The sequence below is a fragment of the Canis lupus genome, chromosome 13, assembly GCF_003254725.2.
Source record: "Canis lupus dingo isolate Sandy chromosome 13, ASM325472v2, whole genome shotgun sequence".
Classification (NCBI taxonomy): Eukaryota; Metazoa; Chordata; class Mammalia; order Carnivora; family Canidae; genus Canis; species Canis lupus.
In genome coordinates, this window is record NC_064255.1 from 49,054,677 (window position 1) to 49,082,530 (window position 27,854).

Consider the following 27,854-nt stretch of genomic DNA (forward strand, 5'->3'; position numbering starts at 1 on the left):
ACAAAAATCTGTGCTCCTAAGGTTTCTCAGGGCATCAGAGCATTGACCCTTGTCATTAAAAATAAAGTTAAAAAAAAAAAAAAGTTGGGATCCCTGGGTGGCGCAGTGGTTTAGCGCCTGCCTTTGGCCCAGGGCGCGATCCTGGAGATCCGGGATCGAGTCCCACGTCATGCTCCCGGTGCATGGAGCCTGCTTCTCCCTCTGCCTGTGTCTCTGCCTCTCTCTCTCTCACTGTGTGCCTATCATAAAAAAAAAAAAAAAAAAAAAAAAAAAGTTAAGGGACGCATGGCTCAGCGGTTGAGCGCCTGCCCTGAGGGATTCAGGATCAAATCCCTCATCGGGCTCCTTGAGGGAAGCCTTCTTCTCCCTCTGCCTGTATCTCTGCCTGTCTCTCATGAATAAATATAAAATCTTAAGCTAAAAAAAAGTTAAAATCAGATAGATTTAATAAGATATATTTCCATGGAAAAAATTAAGAACTTTAGCATTCAGAAGATTTTAGCTTGTTACTCCTCTGGGCTCACTTAAGTACAACACCTCAAGATCCTTTTTTGTATGTGAAAGGAAAACATTAAGTCAGATATATTATTAAACTGGCAGGATTTTAAAAAAACTGTCTGGTATGTTTATATGTTTCATATTTTCTAAATATAAAATGGGAAATATTTAGTCATTCTAGAAACTAAGGTATTTTAAACTTCCATATGAAAATAAAAGCAAAGATATAAACCTACAAGAATCCCAACAGCTAAATACATAGGAAAAGAAACTGATCTTTAAAAAAAAAAAAAAAGATTTTATTTATTCATGAGAGACAGAGAGAGAGAGAGGCAGAGACCCAGGCAGAGGGAGAAGCAGGCTCCATGCAGGGAACCTGATGCAGGACTCAATCCCAGGTCTCCAGGAGCCTGCCCTGGGCCGCTAAACCGCTGAGCCACTGGGGCTGCCCCAGAAACTGATCTTTTAAACAGATTTTACCTTTATGTAATCTTTACATCCAGTGTGGGGCTCGAACTCAACACCCCAAGATCAAGAGTTGCATGCTCCACCAACTGGGCCACCTCCTAGAGTTAGCAAAAAAATCTAAGTACTTCAGTCATACCTGCAATATAAACTATTGAGTCACAAATCACCACTCTACTATGTTGTATTGAGGTATGGATATTTTTCCTGAAGATGGCTTCAGGGAAAAAATTCACATCAAATATTCTTTCTTAAAACAAAACAAAACACAGGGGGCACCTGGGTGGCTCAGTGGTTGAGCATCTGTCTTTGGCTCAGGTTGTGATCCCAGGGTCCTGGGATTGAGTCGTATATCTCCCTCTGCCTATGTCTCTGCCTCTCTCTGTGTCTCTCTCATAAACAAATAAATAAAATCTTTACAACAAAAAAACCAAAGTCACTGGTTGGCTCACTAGGTTAAGTCCCACTCTTGATCTCAACTCAAGGTCATGAGTTCAAGCCCCACATTGGGCTTGGAGCCTTATTTTTTTTTTTTTTTTAAGATTTGGGGATCCCTGGGTGGCTCAGTGGTTTGGCGCCTGCCTTTGGCCCAGGGCGTGATCCTGGAGTCCCGAGATCGAGTCCCGAGTCAGGCGCCTGGCATGGAGCCTGCTTCTCCCTCTGCCTCTCTCTCCCCCCCACCCCGTCTCTCGTGAATAAATAAATAAAATCTTTTATTTTATTTTATTTATAAAATTTTTGAGAGAGAGAGAGGGAGGCAGAGAGAGGCAGAGACAGGCAGAGGGAGAAGCAGGCTCCATGCAGGGATCCCGGGTCTTCAAGATCACACCCTGGGCTGAAGGTGGCGCTAAACCGCTGAGCTACCAGGGCTGCCCCCTTGGAGCCTACTTAAAAAATAAACAGAAACAATAAAGTGATGAACATTCATGTAAAAATAGGTAGAGGTTATTTCATTTTGATTTTATATTTTTACTAATGAACTACTGGAATCTGAGTTCCTATTGCCCCATATTGTTAACATTGATACTTGGTCATGAAACTGGTCTCCCAAAAGTAAATTTTTCCTCATCTTAAATGTATGCTAGAAGATTCTTTTTTTCAAATAAAAACCTAACTAGAGCTGTGAACTCCTTGGAGTCTAGATAACTAATTAGTTCCCAATTTAGAACTCCTGGGGATTCTGGTCTAGCGTAGGTTATAGGATGGGTTCAAGCAATATATTTTTATAACAGACCATCAAGCACAGTAAGGGTTGAAAATAACAGGTTGTTGTATTTAGAGAGTAGAGGCTAGCAGAGGGCTGAAGAAACTAAAACATAAAATCCAATTTGATTCCATTTAGGGAAGACAATTTAGCCAATTTCAATTATCACTTTAAAAAATGCATGACTAATGCAATATGAAATAAGTTAATCACTGGGAAGAATCACAGAACTCCTGAGCTATGCCTACCTATTACAATAAGTAAAAAGTAGGGGATCCCTGGGTGGCTCAGCGGTTTAACACCTGCCTTCAGCCCAGGGCATGATCCTGGAGTCCCAGGATCGAGCCCCACATCAGGCTCCCTGCATGGAGCCTGCTTCTCCCTCTGCCTGTGTCTCTGCCTCTCTCTCTCTCTCTCTGTCTCTCATGAATAAATACAATCTTTAAAAAAAAAAAAAAAAGTAAAAAGTAATAACCCATGAAAATTGAATAACTAATTCTTTGGATCTAAAATTCTTCTCGGGCACCTGGATAGCTTAGTGGTTGAGTGTCTACCTTTGGCTCAGGTCGTGATCCTGGGGTCCTGGGATTCAGTCCTGCATCAGGCTCTCTGGAGGGAGCATGCTTTTCCCTCTGCTTAGGTCTGTGTCTCTCATGAATAAATAAATTTTTAAAAAATAATAAAAAGTTAAAAATAAATTCTTCTCCCCACCTGAGGCATAAGCAAGAGATGATAAAAGGAATCAGAAAGTTCTACTGTCTAAACAGGAAATGTTTGACAGTCTTGTCAGTTACCTGTCTCTTCTGAGTAAACCTAAAATTAACTTAATTCATCTCTAGTATCAGTTGATATTTACACGAGGTGGAATACTTCAGTATTCTCGCAAGTCACTGCTTTTTAGTATTGGCAGTCAAAGGTAGATCAATTTTAGTTCTGAGGGGTGGAGACAGGCAAATATATCCTATTGGAGGTTATTCTTACCAGCCTAAAAATCACAAAACTATTCTTTTAAAAATAGTCTTAAAGAATTTTCTTTGGTTGGTAAAATATATTTCCAAAATTAAAATAGTCACTATCCCCACAATTTCACAAAAATTAACAATGTGATGGCCAGCAGAGGGCACTAAACTATCTATTGTTAGTATCTCAGAGGCCATGCCAGGTTTTTTTGGTTTCTCAAATTCATATATTTCTCCAATTCATTTATTTTGGTTTATTTATAATAAGCCAAAATTGGAAATAATTTTAAAAGAAAATAAACAGTTTTGTAGATTTTGCATTTAACTTGGATAATCTTAGCAGCTAATGCATTTTCATCACATGAATCATAATACTGAGAACTTTTACATTTTTAATCCAGTAGAAAATCCAAATAAAGATTTGATTTTTAAAATTTCAAAAACCCAAAAATTACAAATGTAAAATAAAGTTCAAACTTAGGTAAGCCAATAAACTTAAATACAGGCAACTTGATAATGATAAAAGTGTTGGCTTTTCTAATTCCTGTTTATATTTTCACAAACTCTTTAAGAAGCTCTAACATGGGATCTCTGGGTGGCGCAGCGGTTTGGTGCCTGCCTTTGGCCCAGGGCGTGATCCTGGAGACCCAGGATCGAATCCCACGTCGGGCTCCTGGTGCATGGAGCCTGCTTCTCCCTCTGCCTGTGTCTCTGTCTCTCTGTCTCTGTCTCTGTCTCTCTCTCTCTATGACTATCGTAAATAAATTTAAAAAAAAAATTAAAAAAAAAAAAAGAAAAAAAAAAGAGGCTCTAACATAATAAAAAATACAGAGGTGCCTGGCTGACTTAAGTCAGTAGAGCACATGGCCCTTGATCTCAGGGTTGTAAATTCAAGTCCCACGTTGGATGCAGAGATAGTTTTAAAATAATATCTCAAAAAAGAACATAAAAAAATAAAGAATACATAAATCTGGTCTTTGTATCCAGTTCTTGACACAGAGTTTCAAAAACCTTAGGAATTTCCAGTGGCAGAAGATTTCTTATTTTTAATGAGCTGATTCAAAGTGGGTTTCTAGATAGCTTCAGGATAAGACTGGTCACCATAAAGACCAACTTTGTGATTAAGAGGCTTGGGATTTTAGGCCAGTCTGATCTCTAACAGGGAAATTAAGTCTGAAGACTGAATTCAGTCATGTGGCCAATGATTTAATTGATCATGCCATAATCAATCATGTCAATAAAAACTGGCTTAGAAGAGCTTCCTGGTTAGTGAACACACTGATGTGCTGGAAAATTGAAGGCCCTAATTCCACAGGGAGAGGGCATGGAGGTCCTGCATCTAGGACCCTCCCAGACCTTATTCTATGTGGATGGATCTTCAATTTGGTTGTTTCTGAGTTCTATTTTTAATAATAAAACTGTATTCTAAGTATAGGGCTTTCCTAAGTTCTATGAGTTGTTCAGCAAATGATCAAACCTGAGGGGGTCATGGCCAGAATGAACAGGTCATGGCCTGAATTTGTAGCCAGTCAGCTGAAAGGTGGCTAGCTAGCATCTGAAGTAAAGGCAGCTGTATGGACGAATGAGCCCTTGAAGCTTCAGAGTCTAATTCTAATTCTAGTGGTGAGCGTCAGAAATGAATTGCAGTATACCAGTTGGGAGAGAAATCTAACAGAAACTAAATGCTTACCTTTCCTTAAAATATGCTAAATTTAGGATTTCCACACCACTACCCTCCAATATGACATCTTATTTTCTAGGACTAACTATAGATCACCAAATCTCTAAATATTTCTATCTCCCAGAAGGAGGACATGTGCCTGAGCCTAAAACTAATGGTTTTAGTCACATAGGTAGAATGTTATAAATTCAGATTCTGCTGAAATAAGGTTTGCCAAAGTTTACCTTGGAGTGCTCTTCACTGAGGTAAGGGTGGGTGGAGGGCTTGGGCATGGAAGGAGGTAAGTCTAGTTATAAAAAGCAACCAGAGGGATCCTTATGGTGTTGAAACCTTGGAGTACCTTGACCTTGATGGTGGAGACATGAACCTACAAGCTAATAAAATTATCATAGAATGTAATACAAATATATATATACTCACAATGAGTACAAGGAAAACAGGAACTCTGAATCAGAGTAGTGAACTCTATCAACGTCAATATCCTTGATTTAGTAGTATATTACAGGTTTAACAAAATGTTACCATTCGAGAAAACTGGGCCAAGTGCAAATGGGATCTCTTATTTCTAAAAACTGCATTTGAATCTACAATTATCTCAATAAAAACTTCAATTTTTGGGCAGCCCGGGTAGCTCAGCAGTTTAGTGCCACCTTCAGCCCAGGGTGTGTGATCCTGGAGACCTGAGATCGAGTCCCACGTTGGCTCCCTGCATGGAGTCTGCTTCTCCTTCTGCCTGTCTGTCTCTCTCCCTCTCCTCTGTGTCTCTCATGAATAAATAAACAAAATCTTAAAAAAAAATTTCAATTTTTGCCCTATGTGGCTCCAAAGTACAACCTGTCATTTAAGATACTGATATTGCTAAAAGCTAAATTTTGTTCTAGTCTCACTGTGCAAACCTGTCCTTAAGGTAAGATCTGGTCCTATCCTAATTAAATCTCCACATACCTATGGCTGCATAGGCTTATGGGTTTCCTAACCACCTCATCTTTTCCCTCACTGTTCTACTAATCATAACCACTGTGTAGTTTTATATAGTTAAAAAAAAAAACTTTTTAAGATTTTTATTTATTTATTCGTGAGAGAGAGAGAGAGAGAGAGAGGCAGAGACACAGGTAGAGGGAGAAGCAGGTTCCATGCAGGGAGCCCGACGTGGGACTCAATCCCAGGTCTCCAGGATCATGCTCTGGGCAGAAGGCGGCGCCATACTGCTAAGCCACTGGGGCTGCCCAGTTCCATATAGTTTTATAATAATCATTACAAGCAACTACACAGACATGAGTAATACAGAATATATTTTTTAAGAGTTTATTTATTCATGAGAGAGGCAGAGACAGAAGCAGAGGGAGAAGCAGGCAGGGAGGCCGATGCGGGACTCGATCCCTGGACCAGAATCACACCCTGAGCTGAAGGCATATGCTCAACCACTGAGCCACCCAGGCGTCCGAACACAGAATTTTTTTTTTTAAGATTTTATTTATTTATGAGACACGGGGGGGAGGGAGGGAGGGAGGGAGAGAGGGAGAGAGAGAGAGAGAGAGAGAGAGAGAGAGAGAGAGAGGCAGAGACACAGGCAGAGGGAGAAGCAGGCTTCCTCCAAGGAGCCCCCTGTGGGACTTGATCCCGGATCTCGAGATCATGCCCTGAGCCAAAGGCAGATGCTCAACTGCTGAGCCTCCCAGGTGTCCCAACACAGAATATTTTTTTAAGAAATAATGTCCTGGGGCACCTGGGTGGCACAGTCGGTTAAGCATCCGACTCTTGGTTTCAGCTTGGGCCTGATTCCAGCTAGATTCCAGCTAGATTCCAGCATCAAAACTGTAACCTAAGGGCACCTGGGTGGCACACTCAGTTAAGCTTCTGACTCTTGGTTTTGGCTCAGGTTGTGATCTCAGGGTTGTGAGATCAAGCTGCACCTTGGGCTCCACCCTCAGTGTAGAGTTGGCTTGAGTTTCTCTCTCCCTCTCCCTCTGCCCCTTTCTCTCTCTCTCAAATAAATAAGTAAATCTTAAAAAAAAAAAAAGAAAAAAGAAAAAAAAGGTCCCACTGTATAGGAAATGTACAGGAGTGAAAGAATCCTATCATAGCACTGCAATACTTCAACACAGCAATCCAACATATGCATGAGAAAGAGCTTTCCCCAAACAGCGAAGAGCTGACTTATAAACATTCTATACATACAATACTACACCACAATAAATACATGTTATATTTATCAAGCTAAGTACCATGAGTTCCTCAAAATGTTTATTACCTGTCTTCTCTTAACAGCTCATAATGAAAATTGCCAAGACCACTTAATCTTAAGGTCTTGTATAGATATATTGCAGTTAGGATCATTCTCAGTTACGTGAGGATCAAATGAAAGAGATCTGAAAGCTTTTTGCAAACATTATAATGTAACAAAAATGTTACAAAACTGAGTCTAAAAGTGCTATCATATTCATTTCCCAAATAGAGTATACTGTGCCTTGGGGCTTTCTTTTTTTTTTGTAAGATTTTATTTATTTATTCATTATAGACAGAGAGACAGTGAGAGAGGCAGAGACACAGGCAGAGGGAGAAGCAGGCTCCACGCAGGGAGCCCAACGTGGCACTTGATCCTGGGACCCCAGAATCACACCCCGGGCTGCAGGCGGCGCCAAACCGCTGCGCCACTGGGGCTACCCTACACAAAGGCATTTTAAAATTCTGTTAGAGATGACAACTGTTCTTGGCTGTGAGGTTATAGTTTGTTTTTTAAAAAAGATTGATTGATTGATTTGAGAGAGTAGGAGGAGGGGCAGAGGGAAAGGGAGAAAAAGTCTCAAGCAGACTCCATACTGAGGGCAGAGCCCCATATGGGGCTCGATTGCATGACCCTGAGATCACTACCTAAAACTGAGCCAAAACCGAGAGTCGGACACTCAACTGTCTGTGCCACCCAGGTGCCCCTAGGTTAGTTTTGATGCTGGAATCCAGCTTTACTCGTTTCTCAGTATAATCTTCAATTGCAAAAGTAAATTTGAGTTCTGTGAACTCTTTGTTTTCTGACAGAGGAAGACACCGTAAGTACAGCCTCAGAAGAGGTGGGCAGCCCCATGGCACCACAAAGTATCACTGGGTCAGGTATAGGGTCTAAATTGTTGAATTAAAATTTTTTTCAGGGGTGCCTGGGTGGCTCATTTGGTTGAGCATCAGACTCTTGATCTCAGCTCAAGTCTTGATCTCAGAATTGTGAGTTTTAAGCCCTGCGTTGGGCTCCACACTGGGCGTGGAAACTACTTCAAAAAAGAAAAAAATCTTTTAAGCTAATATATACCAGTTTAAGTAGTTACACCAAGACTCTCCATATTTGTAAACATCCAGTGAAGATTATCTATTGATGAAAAGTTGAATTATTCTTACCAATTTTGGAGATTAGTATACCTTATTTTTTAAATATCTTATTTGAATATGAACACATGAAGAAATTTTGACCCTGACATTGAAATGCTGTAATTCTCAATGCTTTATGTCAATCCAGTTTGTTTTAAATGAATGATATTCAAATACAAGATTTATCTCTAAGTTTGTATAATTGTAAATCACATTGATTTATAGGTAATTATATTCCTTTAGAAGATGCTAAAAATCATTTACAGATTGTGACAGTGAGCGACACAGAGGCTGGAAAACACTGGTGTGACAATGAGGTCAGAGCGCTTATACACATATGGTCTGATGAAAAAATTAAGCAAATGCTTGAAAGGGCCACAAGAAACAAAGAAATATTTGAGGAAATTGCCAGAAGACTAATGCAGTTTGGAATAGACAGAGACTGGAAACAATGTCGTACCAAATACAAAAATTTAAAATATGAATACAGAGTTTTACAAAAGAAAAATGGCAACCCTCAAAGAAAAATGAGATTTTATGAAGAAGTTGACTGCATCCTAAGAGGACCAACTCTCAGAACTGCCAAATGGAAACATGGTAACCTTGAAACTGACTTTTTAAAATAAAAATTCTATTAACCTTTTTCTTTGCATTGTAACATAGCAAGAAATTCCTCAAAAATAAAATCCTTATACTAATGTATATTCAAATGACCCAAAAATTTATTATAAAGCACATACCTCATTTAAGAATTTCAATTTCCTTCCAAACCTTGTACCAAAACATTCCAAATTCTTAAGCTCATCCTTCTTTATCTGTACAACCACTTAAATGCACTTACTTTAGTGCATCCGAATGCCTGAAGATGAATCTATTTTAAATGTCATATAATGATTCTTTTCCTGTGTTCTTTTGTTTTAAGAATTATTTGAAGGTCATACCAAAAACCCAAGAACTTCGAGCATGAAAAGAAAAGCACACGAAGATGGTAAGAGCCCGAGAAATGCCAAGTTTTGGCACTGAAAAAAACTTGTTGCTTTTTCCTGATAAGAAATATTTTTTCCCTGTCCTTGACATATTAGACTAAACATACTGTTTATAAGCTGTGAGAGCAAAAAAATGCTGAGTAATGATTTCTTTCATAGCTCATTAAGAGTAAAAGTAACAGAATAAATGGAAACTTTCCCAGAGTCAGAAATTTCTGCACAACTGTCCATTCATCAGGAGTCTTTAAATTACAATTTATAGCGATTGCTATCAGAAGACTGGGATAGAAAAGGAAAAAAAAAAAAAAACCCACAAAGTAATAAGTTCTGAATTTTAGTTTTCCCCAAAGGTAGTTAGCAATAGGTGCAAAATTTTAGCAATCCTACAAATAAGTCAACCTAATTATGTGAGCTATTAATTCCAAAATGACTCATTACAGATGTCAGAAAAGATAACACAATGTAGTTTAGCAAACAGAACAATAGAAATGCAGAACAGAAGAAAAAGCAATGATCTGAAACTCAGAAAACCTGAGTCCTAGTCTCTCTCCGACTCTAATAACAACAGAGCAAATCACTGCATCTTTCTGGATCTAGTAATTAATTTAAGCATTTTATAGTTTTTTTAAATTTTTTATTTATTTATGATAGTCACACACACACACACACACAGAGAGAGAGAGAGAGAGAGAGAGACATAGGCAGAGGGAGAAGCAGGCTCCATGCACCTGGAGCCCAACATGGGATTCGATCCCGGGTCTCCAGGATCGCGCCCTGGGCCAAAGGCAGGCGCGAAACCGCTGTGCCACCCAGGGATTCCTATAGGTTTTTAATCTATCAAATTCTTTTGTGTAAACAAAATAGTTGAAGAGCTGAATTTTTACAAAGTGAACATACCCATGTAACTCCACTCAAATCAAGATACAAAACATTATACCAGCACCCTTCAGACCTCCCAGTCATAATCATCTTCCTAAACTCTATAAAGGTTATCATTATCCTGACTTCTATCACCATAGATTAAATTTGGAATCATGTAAGATATTCTTACTTTTTTGGGATCTGTTCTTTAATGTCAAGCTTCTTTCAATCAGCATTGAGATTCATCCATGATTTTACTTGTAGTAGGAGCTTGCTCTTTTTCACTGCTGTAGAATATTCCGTTATATAAATATATGTACCATTACCTTCTTTATCCATTCCACTGTTGGACATTTCCATTGTTTCCAGATGGGGACTATTACAAATAATGCTATAAAAATTCTTGTGCATGTCTTCCAGTAAACATATGTATGCATTTCTGTAGAGTATAAATCCAAGAGTGGGATGGAGGGTCATAGGGTATGCATATATCCAGGTTCAGTTCTAAGTACTTTACATATATTAATGCATTTAACTTCCTACCACAACTCTATGATGTAGGTGCTAGCATTATGCCCAATTTATAGAGGAGAAAGTGGAGGCATAGAAGTCTGTGCTGTTGAGCCAGCTGGCTAACACTGCCTCCCTATGAGGTCCAGGGGCCGTATCTGCCCTGTGCAGTACAGTATTCCTAGTACTGACCACAGTGCCTTATGTATACAAATAGGAGCTACAGGTACTTTTTGAATAAGTATTAGATAATAACAGCAATCTCCCTATCCCCAACAACCCTTACTATATCTCAAGTTAGAGGAAAATTTTACTCTCCATTTTTGGACCTAAAGTGCAAGTCAGAAGAGCTGCCCCAACCTTTGTCTTCTCTTAGTGTCCTCTAGTATATATACTATTGAAAAGGAAAATTGCTAAGGACTAACCACACAAAAGTATCATCCCCAACCCACTAGATTTCGCCCACTGAACCTTTAAATACCTAAGTCTAGCCCAACAGATGAGAAAACAGACTCAGAAGTGAAGAGGCTTGCTGCCCAAAATCAAACTGATGTTACTAGGAAATCTAGGACAGATTTCAAGTCTTATGTTAAAGAGCTATTTCCAATATTGACCAGAATGCAAAGCATTCGTACTTTGAAACTCTTTTGGGGACAGATAAATTCTGCTTCAAGATAATGCAAAAAACAAAGTTGTAAATAATAGCGATAACCAGAAGAACTGAAAACACTTAGGATTTAAAACTGAGAATCATTAAATCACAAAAGTAATTGAATTAAAGGCTTTCCGAACAATTAGCAAAGACAGTTTTAACATAAGTCACTTCCCCAACCAACAATATATAAAAACACTATAGAAATGGGACATATTTGGTCATTCTACTAAAAGATGAAAATCAAAATAAAGTTATCCTCAGCCTTAAATTTGGCAACTCAAAGCAAGTTCTTTGACAACCTATTCCTGTATTTCTCACATGCCTTTCTCACAAGTCTTTCTTACAAGTGCCTTTCTAGTGATAATGTTATATACTCTGTTTATAGGACCAGTACCTGTATCTCTTAAGAAAACTGTTCCTGAGATCATTGCAAATACGTTTCCTCAAAGCGTAACAGAACGAAAGGATTCTACAGAATGTTTCTACAGACAGAAGACCCCCTACATGATCCAACTTCATCAGGTAAATCTCGAAATTTTTAGAAGTATGAAAATGTACATCAGTTGTAGGGTTCAATTCCTAACCCCGGGAAATGATAATTCACTTTCAGGGTAGGCATTTTCATCTCCTAATTAACCAAGGAAAGGCTAACTATTCAATTCATGGGATAAATCGATGTAATTTTAGTAATTCCTTTTATGGAATCTTCATAATATGTCCATGTCATTCTAGTCTCAAAAAAACGTGCCTGTGGTTTAAACATGAAGATTTCTGATCTACAAAGGTGTGTGTGGTTTGTTCAGAACTCTGCCAACCACTGAACCAAAGTTTTTAGGACTGAAAAAGCAAGTGGTGATTATATGAATCTGTCATGAACAGTTTGCATCTAAAGAGCTCATAGAAATGAAAATGTTAAACTCCCCTTGAAAGAAAGCAGAGCTACGGAATAAATCTCCAAATAGCCAGGACTACTAGAAAGATGTACTTCTGAATGAACCCGTCTGGATTAAGTATCCAGTGCATGACTATCTAGTAACTGATAGTTCTGTTTGTATTTACATGAAACACATAAAACTTTCAGGTACTGTACTATCTCTAAGGTTTTAAAATCATATTATACCTAAGACAAAAACAGAACCAAATACAATGCAAAAGTGATAGCAATCTCACCTTCCAGATTCCATGCTTATAGCAAGATAACATGAGACAAATTCCTTCATCAAAAAAGGAAAAAAAAAAAAACAAAAACATAAATGAATCTTGTTACTGGGTTTTGTTTGTTTTTAAATTTATTCATGACAGACACAGAGAGAGGCAGAGACACAGGCAGAGGGAGAAGCAAGCTCCATGTAGGGAGCCCGATATGGGACTCATGAGACTCTATCCCGGAACTCCCGGATCACACCCTGAGCCGAAGGCAGATGCTCAACTGCTGAGCCACCCAGGCCATCCCAGAATCTTGTTACTGTTATTTTAAAGCTAAGTAGTAAGTGGAAGGAGGTGAGGAGGTAGAGACTTCTGCAACAGACTACCACTTGCCAATGTACAGTGTATTTAACTCTACTGTATATTATGCCATAACAACCTATCTAGGCGACCAGTTTTAACATTCTTTGATTCAATGCCATAGAAAAACATTAGTTTTTAATTTCTGAACCCTGCAGACTCTTTCAGAGATTTTATCTCAGATACATTAGGGAGTTTCGCCATTCTTCCAATCAGATCAGTTCCTCTGAAGGGTGAGGACTTAAGCTAATTTAAAATTTTCAACTGGAAGAGAACCAGCCTTCTCAATGCACCTAATAATTCTATGCCTACACAAGGAAAATCTTAATTAGTTTTCCATAAATACATTTGTTACCCAGAAACTATTGGGTACCTTGCTCCTGTTATTGAAAACATCACAAGGTCAATTTTCATAACCAGTTTAACAAAGACTTATTTGGGCAGATGAACAGCCTCAGAGAATCCATTTATTATTGCTCTATTATCATATAATTAATTTTTATTGCTCTTCCCTTGTACTGTCTAATCACGTAATTCTTTCACACAAAAGCAACAGAAAAGTGCATATAGTTAGGATTCTAGTTGTATTCATTAAAACAAAAACAAACGCTTTTCTTCCAGCACATATTTAAAAGAGAATCTCAAGATCTTCTTCCCTTCACAGAATATCCAAAATAACTTATCCTAAGAATGTTATAAACAAATGTTCTGAAGCACCATAAGCAGGTTTCAGTTTTTCCTTGGATTACATATCTATCTTCTCAAAAAATGTTCAGTATTTTAAAACAAGATTTCTATTAAGGTCAACCCACAACTATCCAGGATTAGAGTCCTCCAAGTTAAAAATACTCTTTTTGATTCAACCCAGACTCTAAGTTACTCTCAGCTCTTAATAAAGGAGGAGTATGTAAGATGTGAAAACTAAAGTTAACTGCGGCCCTGAAAAGATCAAAAAGACTACTTGCAATCCAAGTTTGGTGAGGAAAAGCAAATCATTTGGAACGCATTTATACATATATATACATATTGCTGATAAATATTTCTGCCAAGTTCCTTAAACTGTTCTAAAAGTTACTGCTGCAGTACTGCCTTATGAAAACTTTGTAATACTTTCAGTGAAAATGTCAAACCTACGTTTGTATCAAATGCCAGGTAATAAGGAATGGAAAGATCACAGAAGACAAGCTATTTTTTTTTTTTAACTCAAAGGGATCTACCAAATTTTCCAAAAAAACCAGCATGTACTTGTCATACAGGAACTGCTCCCCTTTCCCTCTCTTAAAGAAGAGACTTACTTTTTTTGGCATCTTCTTACTACAACCTTTTCCTTCGTTACCTGAAACCCGTGAATCTTTTGCAGATGCGCTATTTCCGGTGACTGGTTTATTTTCAGTTGGTCTGCGATCTACAACCAGGAGTTCCTTCTGAATACCAACTAGCTCGGTTTCCCAGGGTTTGAACTCCAGAATTCCTAAGTCCTCATAGCTGGGACTGCATTCACATCTACAATTTGCTCAACAGCTAGCTCTGCCCCTGCAAACAAAAGCCTGTGGTGGTCGAAGGCTCCGCGGGAACACCTCAAGGTGCTGTAGGTCCTGGAACCAGCAGCCACCCCCACACAAACCTTCACAAAAAAAAAGCAGCTCCGGGTTCTGCAAGATTAAAACAGGCAAGCAGCGGGAGAAGTCCCGACCCGGCCGAGCCTGGCGAACCGGAGCCTTACAAATTGGCCAGACTCACGAGGAGCGCACACACGGGAGAGCCCCTACAGACCATTAAGGGGGGAGGAGAAGCAAGTTCAGGGATGCAAGGTGGTGCCCGCGCACGCCTCGGCCACCTCGTCGATGCCACAAGCGGTTATCGACCCAGGTAATAGAGGTCGGCCTCCCTGCCCTCAGGCGCACGGGAGATCGCTAACTCGGGCCGCGGGAAACGGCTGGGGCTGAAGGAGAGAGAAACACACGCGCCGCCACCCCCACCCCTCAGCCGGTTGCTCACCGGTGCTGCAGCCCCACGAGTCCCAGAGTGATCACATGCGGCACATCTAGCTGCGTGGGCCACTCTCCTGAGGCGATGCACCCGAATACGCCACATTCCTCTCGCATTCCCGACTCCTCCAGCTCCATGTCGCTGCCGAAAGCACGTGGAGAGACCTGCCGCCGCGGCGGGGGCCTGAGCACCAACCAGCTGCCGCTCGGCCCGTACGCCTCAGAGGCTCGCTTCCTTCCCAGCAGCTCGACCCTCGCTACTGCGGCGGCGCGCGCTTTCCCAAAGTAAGCGTGATTAGCTCGGCCCCGCCGGCCGCCCTGCCCCGCCCCCTCAGGATCCACCAGTGAGCGAGGAGGGAGGGAGCGGCCCCGCGACCGGGAGGCGGAGTCGCAGGCCCCCGGGTGGAGCTAACCCTCCGCCGGGACTAGACTTTTTTTTTCCGCACGTGGAACCCTCCGTTATTTTCGAACAGCCCAGACTGGGGTGAGGAGAGTAGTAGGGCCAACGTCATTTCTCCGCCCTTTGTATGCCCCTCCTCACCTGCTTTCCCCGGGCCATCACCACTTGGTACGCTCCAACCTATGAGCCGCTCCCGCTGCGGAGAAGGGGCCGGTCGGCGAGCCTCGGTAGACTCGGGAGGGGCCGCCGCCGCGCGCCACTTTCCGCCGCTTCTGGAACGGCGCCCGCGCCAGTGCGCCTGCGCGGCGGGAAGCCTTTTTGTGTGTGTGTGTGTGTGTGTGTGTGTGTGGCGGGGGGGGGGCGGGTAGAATCCCCGAATCGAAGTTGCTCCCGGGCGGCGGAGGCATCCGGGGCGCCGTCGCGGCCGTGTTGCCAGCGGGGAGCGCGCGGGCGGGCGTCCCGGAGTACTAGGCCCGCCGGGGGTGTGTCTGCAGCGCCTCCCTTCCCCGCCGCGGGGGCCTCTCTGACCACTCCTCTTTTCCAGAGCCTCGCCTCTCCTCCCGGCGCGTCCCCTGCCCCCAGCCCACGCGGGATAATGGCGACGGCGGAGGGTGAGTATCCCGCGTCCCCCGGCGTCTGCGGGGGCTCCCTGCCGCCCGCGGTCTTCCCGCCCCTGCACCCCCGCGAGCCTGGAGCTGGCGGACCCGGCGCCGACCGGTGCGCGCCCCGCGGCCCTCGGGGCGGCCTCCTCCGGGCCTGGGCCTGGGCCTGGGCTCCGCGCCGCCGCCTCCCGCCCTGGGCCCCGGGGCGGGCGGACACGTGGGCCGGGCGCCGCCGCGCCGGGCGGAGGAAACACGGCGCTCCCGGGCCTCTCCAGAAACGCTCGGACCTGGCTCTCGGTTGGGGGAAGAAACCAAGTAGAGGAAGGAGGGTGATTAGAAAGAGAAATGGCCGAGCGCTGGAGAGGTGCCTCAGTAGGTATTGCAAAAGCAATCGCGGGAACGCGTGTTGAGTCTTCAAAGTCTTGCTTTTCCTAATAGCCCGCTATTTCCGGAAAGTTAGTAGTTGAATCTATTGAAAAATTTCCTTTTTTTTTTTGGTCCAGATTTTGTGGGTGTGTTTGTCTTTTGATGCCGTAATGACTTTGAAGAGCTCCAAAAGCCCCAAGCAAAAAGTTGCCGTGATTCACTTTGCATTTATCCTATTAACATAACAATTTTATCTACGAGTGATAGGTCCTCAGGGAAGATCGTTTGTGACATTTTGCCGATAAAACTTCCCCCACACACACGCCCGATTTCTAAATTTACGGTGAACCAAATTGCTTGTGTTCACTGGTTAGTACGTTGTCTTCCACGCAGAAAAATTGGATTCAACTAAAAATTGATGGACTAAACGAAACGATCCAAATGATAACGAGTAACAACTCTATAAAATCCAGGCGTTAGACTACAATTTTTCCTTCTATACATCTACACTGGTAAAATCTAACTGGCAGGTTTATATTTCTAAAATGTCACTTTTATGATTTCTAAATGGCGCTTCCTCCCTGAAAAATGTTCAGGGGCAACCCAAGAGCTATTAAAATCCAGTCTGAAGCCCCTTTCACCTCCTGCATGCTGCTTCCTTTCTATGTCTACAACCCTTTGATTTTTTTTTAATTTATTTATTTATTTATTTATGATAGTCACACAGAGAGAGAGAGAGAGGCAGAGGGAGAAGCAGGCTCCATGCACCGGAGCCCGATGTGGGATTCGATCCCGGGTCTCCAGGATTGCGCCCTGGGCCAAAGGCAGGCGCCAGACCGCTGCGCCACCCAGGGATCCCAGCCCTTTGATATTTTCTATCTTGTAAAATCCTAAGCTTACATCCCATTCAGGGTGATACATCAGGTTTGTTCATCTGTGTTCATTTATGTTGTGTGTTGTAAAACAGTGCTACTTAATGGAAATATAATATGAAACTATATGTAACTTTGTATCCTAGTAGTCACATTTTAAGAGGTAAAAAGAACCAGGTAAAATGAATTTTAATACATTTTATTTAACCTAGTATATCCAAAATAGTATCGTTTCAGCAAGTAATCAGTATTTTTATATGTGACATTTTGCATCCTTTTTTTTTTTTCCATCTTGAAATCCATTGTGTATTTTACACTTAACTCACATCTCAATTTGGAGTAGCCACATTTCGAATATTTCATAGCCAGAGGTGGCTAGTGGCTACCTTATTGGGAGGGCACAGTCCTAATCTTCTTACTCCTCTCTATGGAAGTCCTATACTTTTCAAGAGTATTAAATTTCGATTCCATGAATTAGTCTTGTAACAAATCTCTCCTATGATTGTTTATGGTTTTTTTCTACCCATTAATTGAAATTCATACCCTGCTTAACAACTAGTAATAAATACTGATTCAACTTAATTGAGGAGGGACAGTAGGTATGCACTTTCTTTTGCCCAAAGCTGACCTAGGGAACATCTTTGATTTTATCCCCATGTTGAGCCAGTGGTTCTTAAAAACTTTTACCTTTTAAATATCTTGAGCCTTTTTCCACTGCTTTCCTTAGACCAGGACATTTCTTGGCCTTCACTGCTGCAGCAGCATCTTAACTGGTATTTCAGTCTCTGGTTTTCATCTATCCACCCTTTCTTCATTGCATTTTCCACACAGCAGCCACAATCTTTTTAATACAGAAATCTGTCATTTTGCTAAAATGCTTAAAAGCCACATGGTTGTTCTTAGGATAAAATCTAAACATTGTCAACACAATGTATGAAGCCTGAAGGATGAATAGTAAAATTCAAGGGAAGGAAACAGTGTTTGGACCTAGGGAAAGTATGTCAAAAGCCTGGAAGTGGGATACAGAAATTCAGTTACAGAAGTTTAGAGTTCTGGAAAGGGAATAGAGAAATCTAGAGTTGGAGCCCTAAACTGAGACTCTAATTTGAGGAGCCTTTTACAGCTTGTGAGTCAGAACGGTACAACAGGATGGGAATTCCTCCTTTAGGTACCCTGCAGCAGTAACTATTACAATTCAGTAACTGGTTTGATTAATGGTTACCTCCACTAGGTGGTGATCTATCAACTGCTCAGTTCTCCTGCCATCCTTTCTGTTCTGTAGCTGCTGTCCTCCTCTGCCCTCCTCTGCCCAACAGCAGTATACATAAACACAGTGCTCCAACCATTCTTTTTTTTTTTTTTAAAGACTTTATTGTTATTCATGAAACACACACAGAGAGAGAAAGGGGCAGAGGCACAGGCAGAGGAAGAAGCAGGCTCCATGCGGGGGACCCGATGTGGGACTGGATCTGGATCCTGGAACTCCTAGGCCAAAGGCAGGCACTAAACTGCTGAGCCACCCAGGGATTCCCATGCTCCAACCATTCTATAGTCCTGCCATGCACTCTTTCCCCATGGTCTTTTTTTCACCACCACTACCAACCCCTTTCCCTCTTCTGGCTAAATGTTTATCCTTCCTCAGATCTCAACCTAAACCTCACTTTGTTCCAGACTTCCTTCTCTGGTGTCTAGACTAGGTTGGGTAGGCCTGCTATGAACCTGTGATCTGTGTCTGTACTTCTCACATCTTATTATGATATCCTGTTTAATTTCAGCTTCCCTCAGACTCCTGTTGCCTGAGAGTAGGAATTCTGTCTTGTTTATTGGTATATCCCTAGTATACCTGGCACATGGACATTAAAAAATGCCAATACTGAGAATGAGTCCATGATCTGGGAGCATGAGGGGTGATTTCTCCCCTTGGAAATTTTAAGTCCTTAAACTTCTGTATCTCTCATCTTCATCTAAATCATTCTTTCAGATGACCAGTCTACCTTTTTATAGGTCTGTGACCTGCATCAAATTGGGTTCCCTTGTCCTTACTTCCTCACAGTGTCTCACATCTGTTAGTATGGAGGAAGGATTAACACTGGGGGATAGGGGAGAAAGATCAAGAAATAGAGGTACTTGGAAATTGACTAACCTCAGTGGGAAGTGGTGCCTCCTCTTGCACTTCAAAAATCAAGAAACCCTTCTGGCTGAACTTTCCCATTTTGCCTGCCATGCCAAGCAAAAGTCACAAAAAATAAAGTATTTTTTCATCTACAAGCTAGTTTAATTATTGTATTGTGAACATATAAAAATGCAAATACTATTTGTAGGTTACATTAATTTAAATTAGTTCTACTTTAGTTCTGCTGTGAGAGAAGGGTTGATAGTAGAAAGAGCAAAGAATAATCATCTCAGAAGACAGAGGATATTGTCTAGCTCTGCCATTTCCTATCTGCAGGGCCTCTACCTTTTTGATACTTAGTTTTCTAATCTTGATACAGTTGTCCCTTGAACAGCTTGGGTTTGATCTGCACTGGTCCACTTACACTTGGATTTTTTTTTTTTTTTCTGATAAATACCACACAGAACTGCAAAAATATTTTCTCTTAAGATTTTATTATTTTCTCTAGTTTATTGTAAGAATACAGCGTAAGATAGATATAATTTAGAAAATTGTGTTAATTGGCCATTTAATGTTATCAGCAAGCTTTCTGATCAACAGTAGGCTATTAAGTTTTTAGGGAGTAAAAGTTACATGCAGATTTTCAACCCTAAACCCCACGTAGTTCAAGAGTCAACTCTATTTATGTGATTACAGTTTGTCTCAAAATTATGTGAATCAAATATGAAGCCTGTGAAAATACTTTGAGTATAAGATTCTATGCAGATGAATGAATTTTTACTAACATTATTCCTTAACTATTCTGTATGTTCTGTGCTTGATCATTCTAGGTAACTTAAGTCTCAGAAAACTTTTTTCTGAAATCTGATGTCTCCCATTTTATTTCCACAGTACTGAATATTGGTAAAAAACTCTATGAGGGTAAAACAAAAGAAGTCTATGAATTGCTCGATAGTCCAGGAAAAGTCCTCCTGCAGTCCAAGGACCAGATTACAGCAGGAAATGCAGCCAGAAAGAATCACCTGGAAGGAAAAGCTGCAATCTCAAATAAAACTACCAGTTGTATTTTTCAGTTGTTAAAGGAAGCAGGTAAGTGGCTCTCTCAATAACTTCCCTTTTCATGTTCTCCCTCACACACACACACCTATTGGTCCTTTCATAGAGAAATGGCGTTATTTGGATTAACAACGTGTTGACCACCTTTTCAGCTATTAATGTAAAAGCAGGTAAGTGGCTCTCCCCCCCCCCCCCATAGTCTCCTCCCTTTTGAGTGCATACACACACAGAGCATACTCTGATCTCTTTCATGGGGAGATGACATTACTTGCATCGAGAACATGTCCTTTGAGGATGTCTCAAAAGCTAAGGTTACTTAAACCAGGAACTCATAAATTTTACTATAGCACTTTAATTTGGAATTAGTAAGTGGTATCATTTAGTTAAGGCCTCCTAATATTTTGCCACAGTTTTTATCTGGCATGCATATCTTCTCTGTAACTTTGTCTTCTAGGAAGATGTCCTAGGAGAGACTCACCTATAAAGGAGGCCCATTCTCGGATTAGGCAGCTTTAATTGAAGAATTGAAATTTGGTACCTGTAATTCTATATTCTTTGCTCTGCTCCTTAGAGATAAGACAAAATTTCAAATCCCTTTTCCAGCTGAAAGCCCTGAAAAGTATTTGAAGGTTGCCACCACACCTTCTCATTGTGCCCCAAGTGAGGGAGGGGTTTGAACTAGAATCCAGGATCTCCAGGGTTACCCCCTACTCTGAAACTGAAAGAAGACTATTTCCTATAGATACAAAAACATGAGATCAGAACATTCTTTGGAAGGCACTGGAGTAAAGAAAGGGGAATGAAATAATGGACCTTTCTGCAGGGATTCAGACAGTGCTGATTTGTCTGTAGTATATGATATCTCAGCTAAGAAAAGATTTAAGCTCTTTTCTTCCAGCGGAAGACTTCATTGTCTTGGATCATTCAACCTTTGAAGGCTCTAGTTCCTTATCTATAAAATAAAAGCTTTGTTTTTACAATCCCAGTTCTAATTTTATAATTTAATAATTTTGTCTCCTTTTACTACCCAGTTGCCCTTTTCATTGCTTAGAATTTCCTGTAAGCATTACAGTCCTACCCTGTTTTATTGCACTTTATTGTGTTTCGTGGATATTGCCTTTTATTTTTTCTTTTTAACAAAGGTTTGTGGCAAACCTGCCTCTGCACTGAAAAACTCTGTTGGTGCCATTTTTCCAACAGCATTTGTTCTTTTCATATTGCTAGCACATTTTGGTAATTCTCTCAATATTTTAACTTTCTCATTATTAGATTTGTTATGGTGAACTATGATCAGTGATCACAACTTGCTGAAAGCTCAGATGATAGCATTTTTTAACAATGAAGAATTTTTTAACATAAAATATATCCTTTTTTAGATACCATACTATCACACACTTAGTAGACCACAGTATAGTATAAATATAACTTGTATGTGCACTGGGAAACCAAAAAATTAATTTGATGTATTGTGGTAGTGTGGAACCGAACCCACAATTATTCAAGGTATGTCCATAATCTCTCTTAAATTAATCTTTTTGAATCCCAAAGGGGAATTTAATACCTTTATTTCCAGTCAAGATAGATATACCTGCTTACCACAAAATAACAAGGTGATTCAAGTTAAGTCAATTCTGTTTTTGCCTCTTTCCTAGTTTTCTGTTGAACACTTTTTAAGTCAATATAGGAAAAAAATGGTTAATTGCCAACTTAATTTGTCATCCACATCATAAATCCCTCTATATAGAAAGTATGTTAGAAGTTTAAAGGACTACCCACAGTTCCTAAGTAATAAGATTTTAGGATTTCTTTTTTTTAAGATTTTATTTATTTATTCATGAGAGACACACAGAGAGAGGGGCAGACACACAGGCAAAGGGAAAAGCAGGCCCCTGCAAGGAGCCTGCTGTGGGACTTGAACCTGGGAATCTGGGATCACGCCCTGAGGCAGATGCTCAACCGCTGAGCCACCCAGGTGTCCCAGATTTTAGGATTTTTATTTCAAGGCTTCCTTGATTGGTGGTTTCTCAGTAACTGAGTAAATTTCTATAGAGAGCATCAAACTAATTTTATATTCGTTTTGCAATACAGATAAGTGATCCATTTTAAACTTGCCAAGTTATCTCATTTTCCCTGTACATATTACAATTTTAGAAAGTTTTTTAATACTATAAATTGTTAACAATAAAAAAATTAGCTCGTGCATACGCATAGTAGTTACACATAGCTATCTGGTTTTATATATACTTTGTGTGTATTTATTTATCTATTTATTTATTTACCTTTAAGTAATGGAAGATATGTACAGGCCCAAGTTTTTATTTGCTTATTCAGTGTACTTTCTAGGGCTTAACAAAAAGTAAATTAAGGTAACCCAAATTATCTGTCCAGAAGTTTCCCAGTTTTGACTCTGAAAGTCCTACATCTGAGAAAGCTGAGAAAGTTTGTCATCCTAGGTGAAGTAATCCAACAATTATCTTTAAACTACTGTATTTGGCACACTTAACTAAAACTTAACTTGGTTCACAAGAAATGTTGAAAGTATTTTTCAGGTTTTGTACACTGAAATTAAGGAAAACTTAAGTTTTTAAAAATCCCTAGATTTGATTGGTTGAGTGATTGATTGATTTTTTAAAGATTTTATTTATTCATGAGAGACACAGAGAGGCAGAGGCACAGAGGGAGGAGCATGCTTCTCACAGGGAGCCTGATACGGGACTCAGTCCCTGGACTGGGATCATACCTGAGCTGAAGGCATGCTCAACCACTGACCCACCTAGATGTCCCCTTAGATTTGTTTTAGAAGACAGATTAGGAATTCTTTTGCCTTATTGAATTTTTACTTGCCGATAGATCAATAAATGGTGTGCCTAGCTGACCACCAAAGGACTATTTAAAATTGCTTTCTTTATAATCAAGATTATATTCCTAATTAAGCTATTTCTAGAAGTTAGAATGGGAAGAGCACCAAATGAGATCTGGTAAATCAGGATTCTAGTTTTTTTCCTTTTTTTTTCTTTTCTTTTTTTTATTTTATTTTTATAAATTTATTTTTTATTGGTGTTCATGGATTCTAGTTTTTTTCATTGTCAATCATAAGCAAACTTTAAAATACTATACAAATAATAGATACAAGACATACTGTTTTTTTTTCTTTTTCTTTTTTTTTTTTTTAAGATTTATTTATTTATTCATTCAGAGAGAGCGAGAGAGAGGCAGAGACACAGGCAGAGAAGCAGGCTCCATGCAGGAAGCCCAATGTGGGACTTGATCCCAGGTCTCCAGGATCACACCCCGGGCTGCAGGTGGCGCTAAACCGCTGCACCACCGGGGCTGCCCGACATACTGTTTTTCCATGGAAATAATATTATAGGTGCTACACCTGAGTTATGAAATGTGTGGATTTGGTCTCAATACTTTACATCAAAACCTAGCCTTTTAAGTCTCAATTCTCCCACAGAAACCTGTAATTACATTTAGGGGTTAGTAGTGATAATGGGTAGAAGTCCTGCAGTTGCTAAAACAAAGATGAGGAGCCCGGCAGCCTTAACACATGAGGGGACGGGACATGTGGGCTGATTAGCTATCAGATACAGCCATTGTAATTTAGAGTAGGAAGTGACATTTGCTTAGCAATCTTGATAGGAGTCTTAAATTTTGTAAGCAGTGAGAGGTGAGGAGGGTTCTTTAGCTCATCCCCCCCCCCCCCCCCCCCCCCCGTGACATTTGCTAATATGATTAGCACGTGTGTTAGAAGCAGTCATTATATCATCTAAACTGAATCTTTTCTTTTTGAAGCAGTTTTTTTCCTGTGCTGGATCATTACTGTAAATTGATTCTGTGCTTTTGGTTCTTAGATGTAAGGAAGAGTTTTCTTCTGAGTAAAAGTAACTTTTTTAGATTTAAATAGGTTTGGATACTAGTCTTTCAAGCTTAGTAGACAAATAAACAAATATGACAAAGACCTTAAAAGGGAGAACTCTTGAAGCCAGGCATATAATTATCACCTATATAATTCAGGATTGATTTAAATCATTTGCCTATCCATAAGCATGAGCCCAATCATTCTTTAAGGGTTAAAATGACCATTTATTCTCACTGTTATTCTTTGCCAGAGTTCTTGTTCATGTAGCATATAACAGTTCCCTGTTTCACATAAATCTTACTGGTCAAATCCAAAGGGAGTACAGAGAATACAATACAGGTTTTGAAACTGGTCTAGGTTAGGATCCCTGGGTGGCTCAGCAGTTTAGTGCCTGCCTTTGGCCCAGGGCGTGATCCCAGAGTCCTGGGATTGAGTCCTACATCAGGCTCCCTGCATGGAGCCTGCTTCTCCCTCTGCCTTGTGTCTCTGCCTCTCTCTCTCTCTCTCTTTCTCTCTCTCTCTCTCATGAATAAATAAATAAAATCTTTAAAAAAAAAAAAAAAAAAAAAAACTGGTCCAGGCACCATTACTGATTGGCAACATGACCCAGCTTTTCATATTACTTGTTTGAGCCTGTTTCTTTCATTGTAAAATGTAATAATACCTACCAGAACAATGTTATGTGTGGTTACATGACATAACACATAAAACAACACAGTGCAAGTCTTACATAAATGTAGATTCCCTCATGTAGGGAAATATATATGTGTAGGTGTGTGTATGATCAAAGATTCTTGATCATTTTCTAATAAGAAAAAATTAATCTTAGAAGATGAGACTGGGATTGGAAGTACTAACATTGCAGCCTGAAGGTGAACATTATTATGTTGAACCCATGCAAGTTTCCAGATATTTTAATTCACGTTAATTCTGTTGTATTACTTTGTACTGTGATATACTAACACTTCTTGGAGAGGCAGTATAGCATAGTGGTTAAGTGGGTAGCCCAGAGTTCAAATAGTGTTGGTTGGAAACTGCTTTATCTAATACTAGCTGACATAAGTACTATGCCTTTGTCCTTATCTATTTTGTTGGATATTTGTCATATTATCTACCTTCTCAGGTATTATGAGGATTAAACAAATGAAAACAAATTTATGATGTTTGACCTAAGGTAGGTCTTGCTACTTTTTAAAATTAAATTGTGTTGGGGCATCTGACTGGCTCAGTCAGTAGAGCATGTGACTCTTAATCTCAGGGTCTTGAGTTCAGGCCCCACATTGGGCATAGAGTGTACTTAAAAAACTTTTTTTGTTAATTGTGATAAAATAAACATAACAAAATTTGTCATTTTAACCATCTTACGGTGTAAATCCAGTGGCATTAGTTATCTATTGCCAGAACTTTTTTATCATCTTACACAGAAACTCTGGCCCCTTAAATAAAACTCTCCATTCTCCCTTCCCAGCTCTGGTAACCTCTATTCTACTTTCTGATTATGAATTTGCCTATTTTACGTACATCATATTAGTGGATTTATACTGTATTTGTCCTTTTATTTCACTTAGTGTAATGTTTTCTTGTATTTTTTTTTTTTAAGATTTTATTTATTCATGAGAGACAGAGAGAGGCAGACACAGGCAGAGGGAGAAGTAGGCTCCATGCAGGGATCTCCGGGTCTCCAGGATCAGGCCCTGGGCTGAAGGTGGCACTAAACCACTGAGCCACCCGGACTGCCCTAGTGTAATGTTTTCAAGGTTTATCCATGTTGTAGCATGTATCAGAGTTTTATTTCTTCTCAAAATGACTGAATAACAATTCATTTTATGTATATATTATATTTTGGCTATCTTTTCATCTGTTTATTTATGGACATTTGAGTTATTCCCCCTCCCCCCCTTTTTTTAAGATTTTTTATTTTTTTTTTAATTTTTATTTATTTATGATAGTTAGAGAGAGAGAGGCAGAGACACAGGCAGAGAGAGGGAGAAGCAGGCTCCATGCACCAGGAGCCCGACGTGGGACTTGATCCTGGGTCTCCGGGATCACGCCCTGGGCCAAAGGCAGGCGCCAAACCGCTGCGCCACCCAGGGATCCCATGCGCCACCCAGGGATCCCTAAGATTTTTATTAATTTCAGAGAGAATGCAGAGAGAGAGAAAGCATGGGTGGGGGGTAGAGGGAGCAGGCTCCCGCTGAGCAGGGAGCCCCATGTGGGGTTTGATCCCAGGACCCTGGGATCATGACCTGAGCTGAAGGCAGACACTTAACTGAGCCACCCAGGTACTGCTTTTTCCCCCCCTTTTTGTTTTTATTTTTGTTTTCCCCTATTGTAAATTGTGCTGTTGTGAACGTTGGTGTACAAGTATCTATTTGAGTCCCTGCTTTCAATTCTTTACTACCTTTTCTAGAAGTGTTACTGCATGGCACACAAATACTGTAGCATTAACATGATTAAAACGTCTTCTGGAAACCTGTATAGGTTAACATAATAATGCTCATCTTCAGGCTGCAGTGTTAGTACTTGGAATACCTAGAAGTAGAATTGCTGGATCATATAGTTCATGATATATCATAACTATGATCAGAGAAATTATTTTCCAAAGCCCCTAAATAAAACAGCTCCCATCACTAGCTAGCTTTTTATCTTGGTTTTCCAGTAACAGTTTGAGTCAAATAGAAGGGAAAGGAAGAACAAGTGTTTTCTTTGCTCTTCACCAAATTGGCCACTATGTTCCTGCTGTCACCTGTTGGATATGTTTTCAGGGATTATTTTCTTCAAATATAAGAGAAAAGGGTGATCTAAAACTTAGGGCTGTATCTGATTGTGATAAGTAGACTGATATTTTATTTTATAAGGCTCATTTAATACTGGACTGTAAAATGTGAAAATCATATAACCAAATTTGGTTTAAAGATAATTTAGCATCACTTAAATGAGTTACATGCTTTATGCAAAGTTAGGTAAGCTGTAGCAGAAGTTACTCAATAGGTATTTTTTGAATGTATGAAAAAATGAATGGTAAAGACATTCATTATGTCTTGCCATAATGCCAGGCAACATTAAAATGAAATATTCCTAAATATTTTGGTAAGCATTAAGCTTATCAATATTAAGCATATTAATAATTTTTCTACTTGTACTTTTTAAAAAATTATTTTTGATAGTGTCATTTAGGGATAATGCATTTGGCTAGATAAAGTTTTTTCATTTGTTTTTTGTAAATAGTAGTTTATTATACCTCAGGTCTACCTTTTTAAATACAATTTTAATGCTTTTTTAAAAAACTTTTTATCAATATATAGGTATCAAAACTGCTTTCACCAGAATGTGTGGGGAGACAGCTTTCATTGCACCTAAATGTGAGATGATTCCAATTGAATGGGTTTGTAGAAGAATAGCAACTGGTTCTTTTCTCAAAAGAAATCCTGGTGTCAAAGAAGGATATAAATTTTACCCACCTAAAGTGGAGCTGTTTTTCAAGGTAATTATTTTATGCTTCTGTGTCTTACTATAATATAGCAACAAATGTAATTTCAAAGTCAAAAAAGATTTAATGTTATTAAAATCTTTTTTAAAATTTTTGAAAAATGCAGTTATTAGGAAGAAAAATAATTCAGAAATTTTTTAAATTCTTCATTAAAGAGTTTGAAGTAAAAGCAAATACAAGGGATCTTTTTATATTCAGATACAGAAAAACTATTACTGATGTGTCTTACAAGCAAAACCACCAAAGATGTAGGAATCAGTTGTTAAAAATTTGTATTGGTTTTCTTTATTGAAACTCCTTGTCTCTTTTCCTCTTTGTTTATGCATAGTTCCAAAGTCAGAAGTAATGTTTCTGTAGCATTTTTTTTCCTTTATTTTTTTTTTTAATATTTTTTTTATTTATGCATGAGAGACACAGAGAAAGGCA

General features: G+C 39.7%; 2 protein-coding genes across 21 annotated transcripts in view; one reads left to right on the forward strand and one right to left on the reverse strand.

Moving 5' to 3' along the window:
* The window catches only part of PPAT (phosphoribosyl pyrophosphate amidotransferase), a 37,609-nt gene extending 22,272 nt beyond the window's left edge, over window positions 1–15,337 (reverse strand). Inside the window, exon 1 of one of the 3 annotated variants that reach the window (XM_025435900.3) lies at window positions 15,209–15,337. Coding sequence is in view for 2 of the 3 variants with exons in the window: in XM_025435897.3 (XP_025291682.1) it covers window positions 14,678–14,805 (128 nt within the window). In the remaining variant the exon portion in view is untranslated. Of the gene's footprint in view, window positions 1–8,901; window positions 8,925–14,677; window positions 14,968–15,208 lie in introns of those variants that run through there. The other 2 variants (XM_025435897.3, XM_025435898.3) reach the window with 2 other exon arrangements.
* LOC112652356 (bifunctional phosphoribosylaminoimidazole carboxylase/phosphoribosylaminoimidazole succinocarboxamide synthetase) overlaps window positions 1–27,854 on the forward strand; it is a 388,335-nt gene that overhangs the window by 346,270 nt on the left and 14,211 nt on the right. For 12 of the 18 annotated variants that reach the window (XM_049093243.1, XM_049093242.1, XM_049093246.1 and 9 more), the window contains 6 exons: window positions 8,387–8,758; window positions 9,084–9,149; window positions 11,559–11,695; window positions 15,612–15,678; window positions 19,912–20,109; window positions 27,244–27,422. In XM_049093243.1, coding sequence (XP_048949200.1) covers window positions 8,387–8,758; window positions 9,084–9,149; window positions 11,559–11,695; window positions 15,612–15,678; window positions 19,912–20,109; window positions 27,244–27,422 — 1,019 coding nt within the window. Of the gene's footprint in view, window positions 1–8,386; window positions 8,759–9,083; window positions 9,150–11,558; window positions 11,696–15,125; window positions 15,236–15,263; window positions 15,295–15,611; window positions 15,679–19,911; window positions 20,110–27,243; window positions 27,423–27,854 lie in introns of those variants that run through there. The other 6 variants (XM_049093251.1, XM_049093252.1, XM_025435893.3 and 3 more) reach the window with 6 other exon arrangements.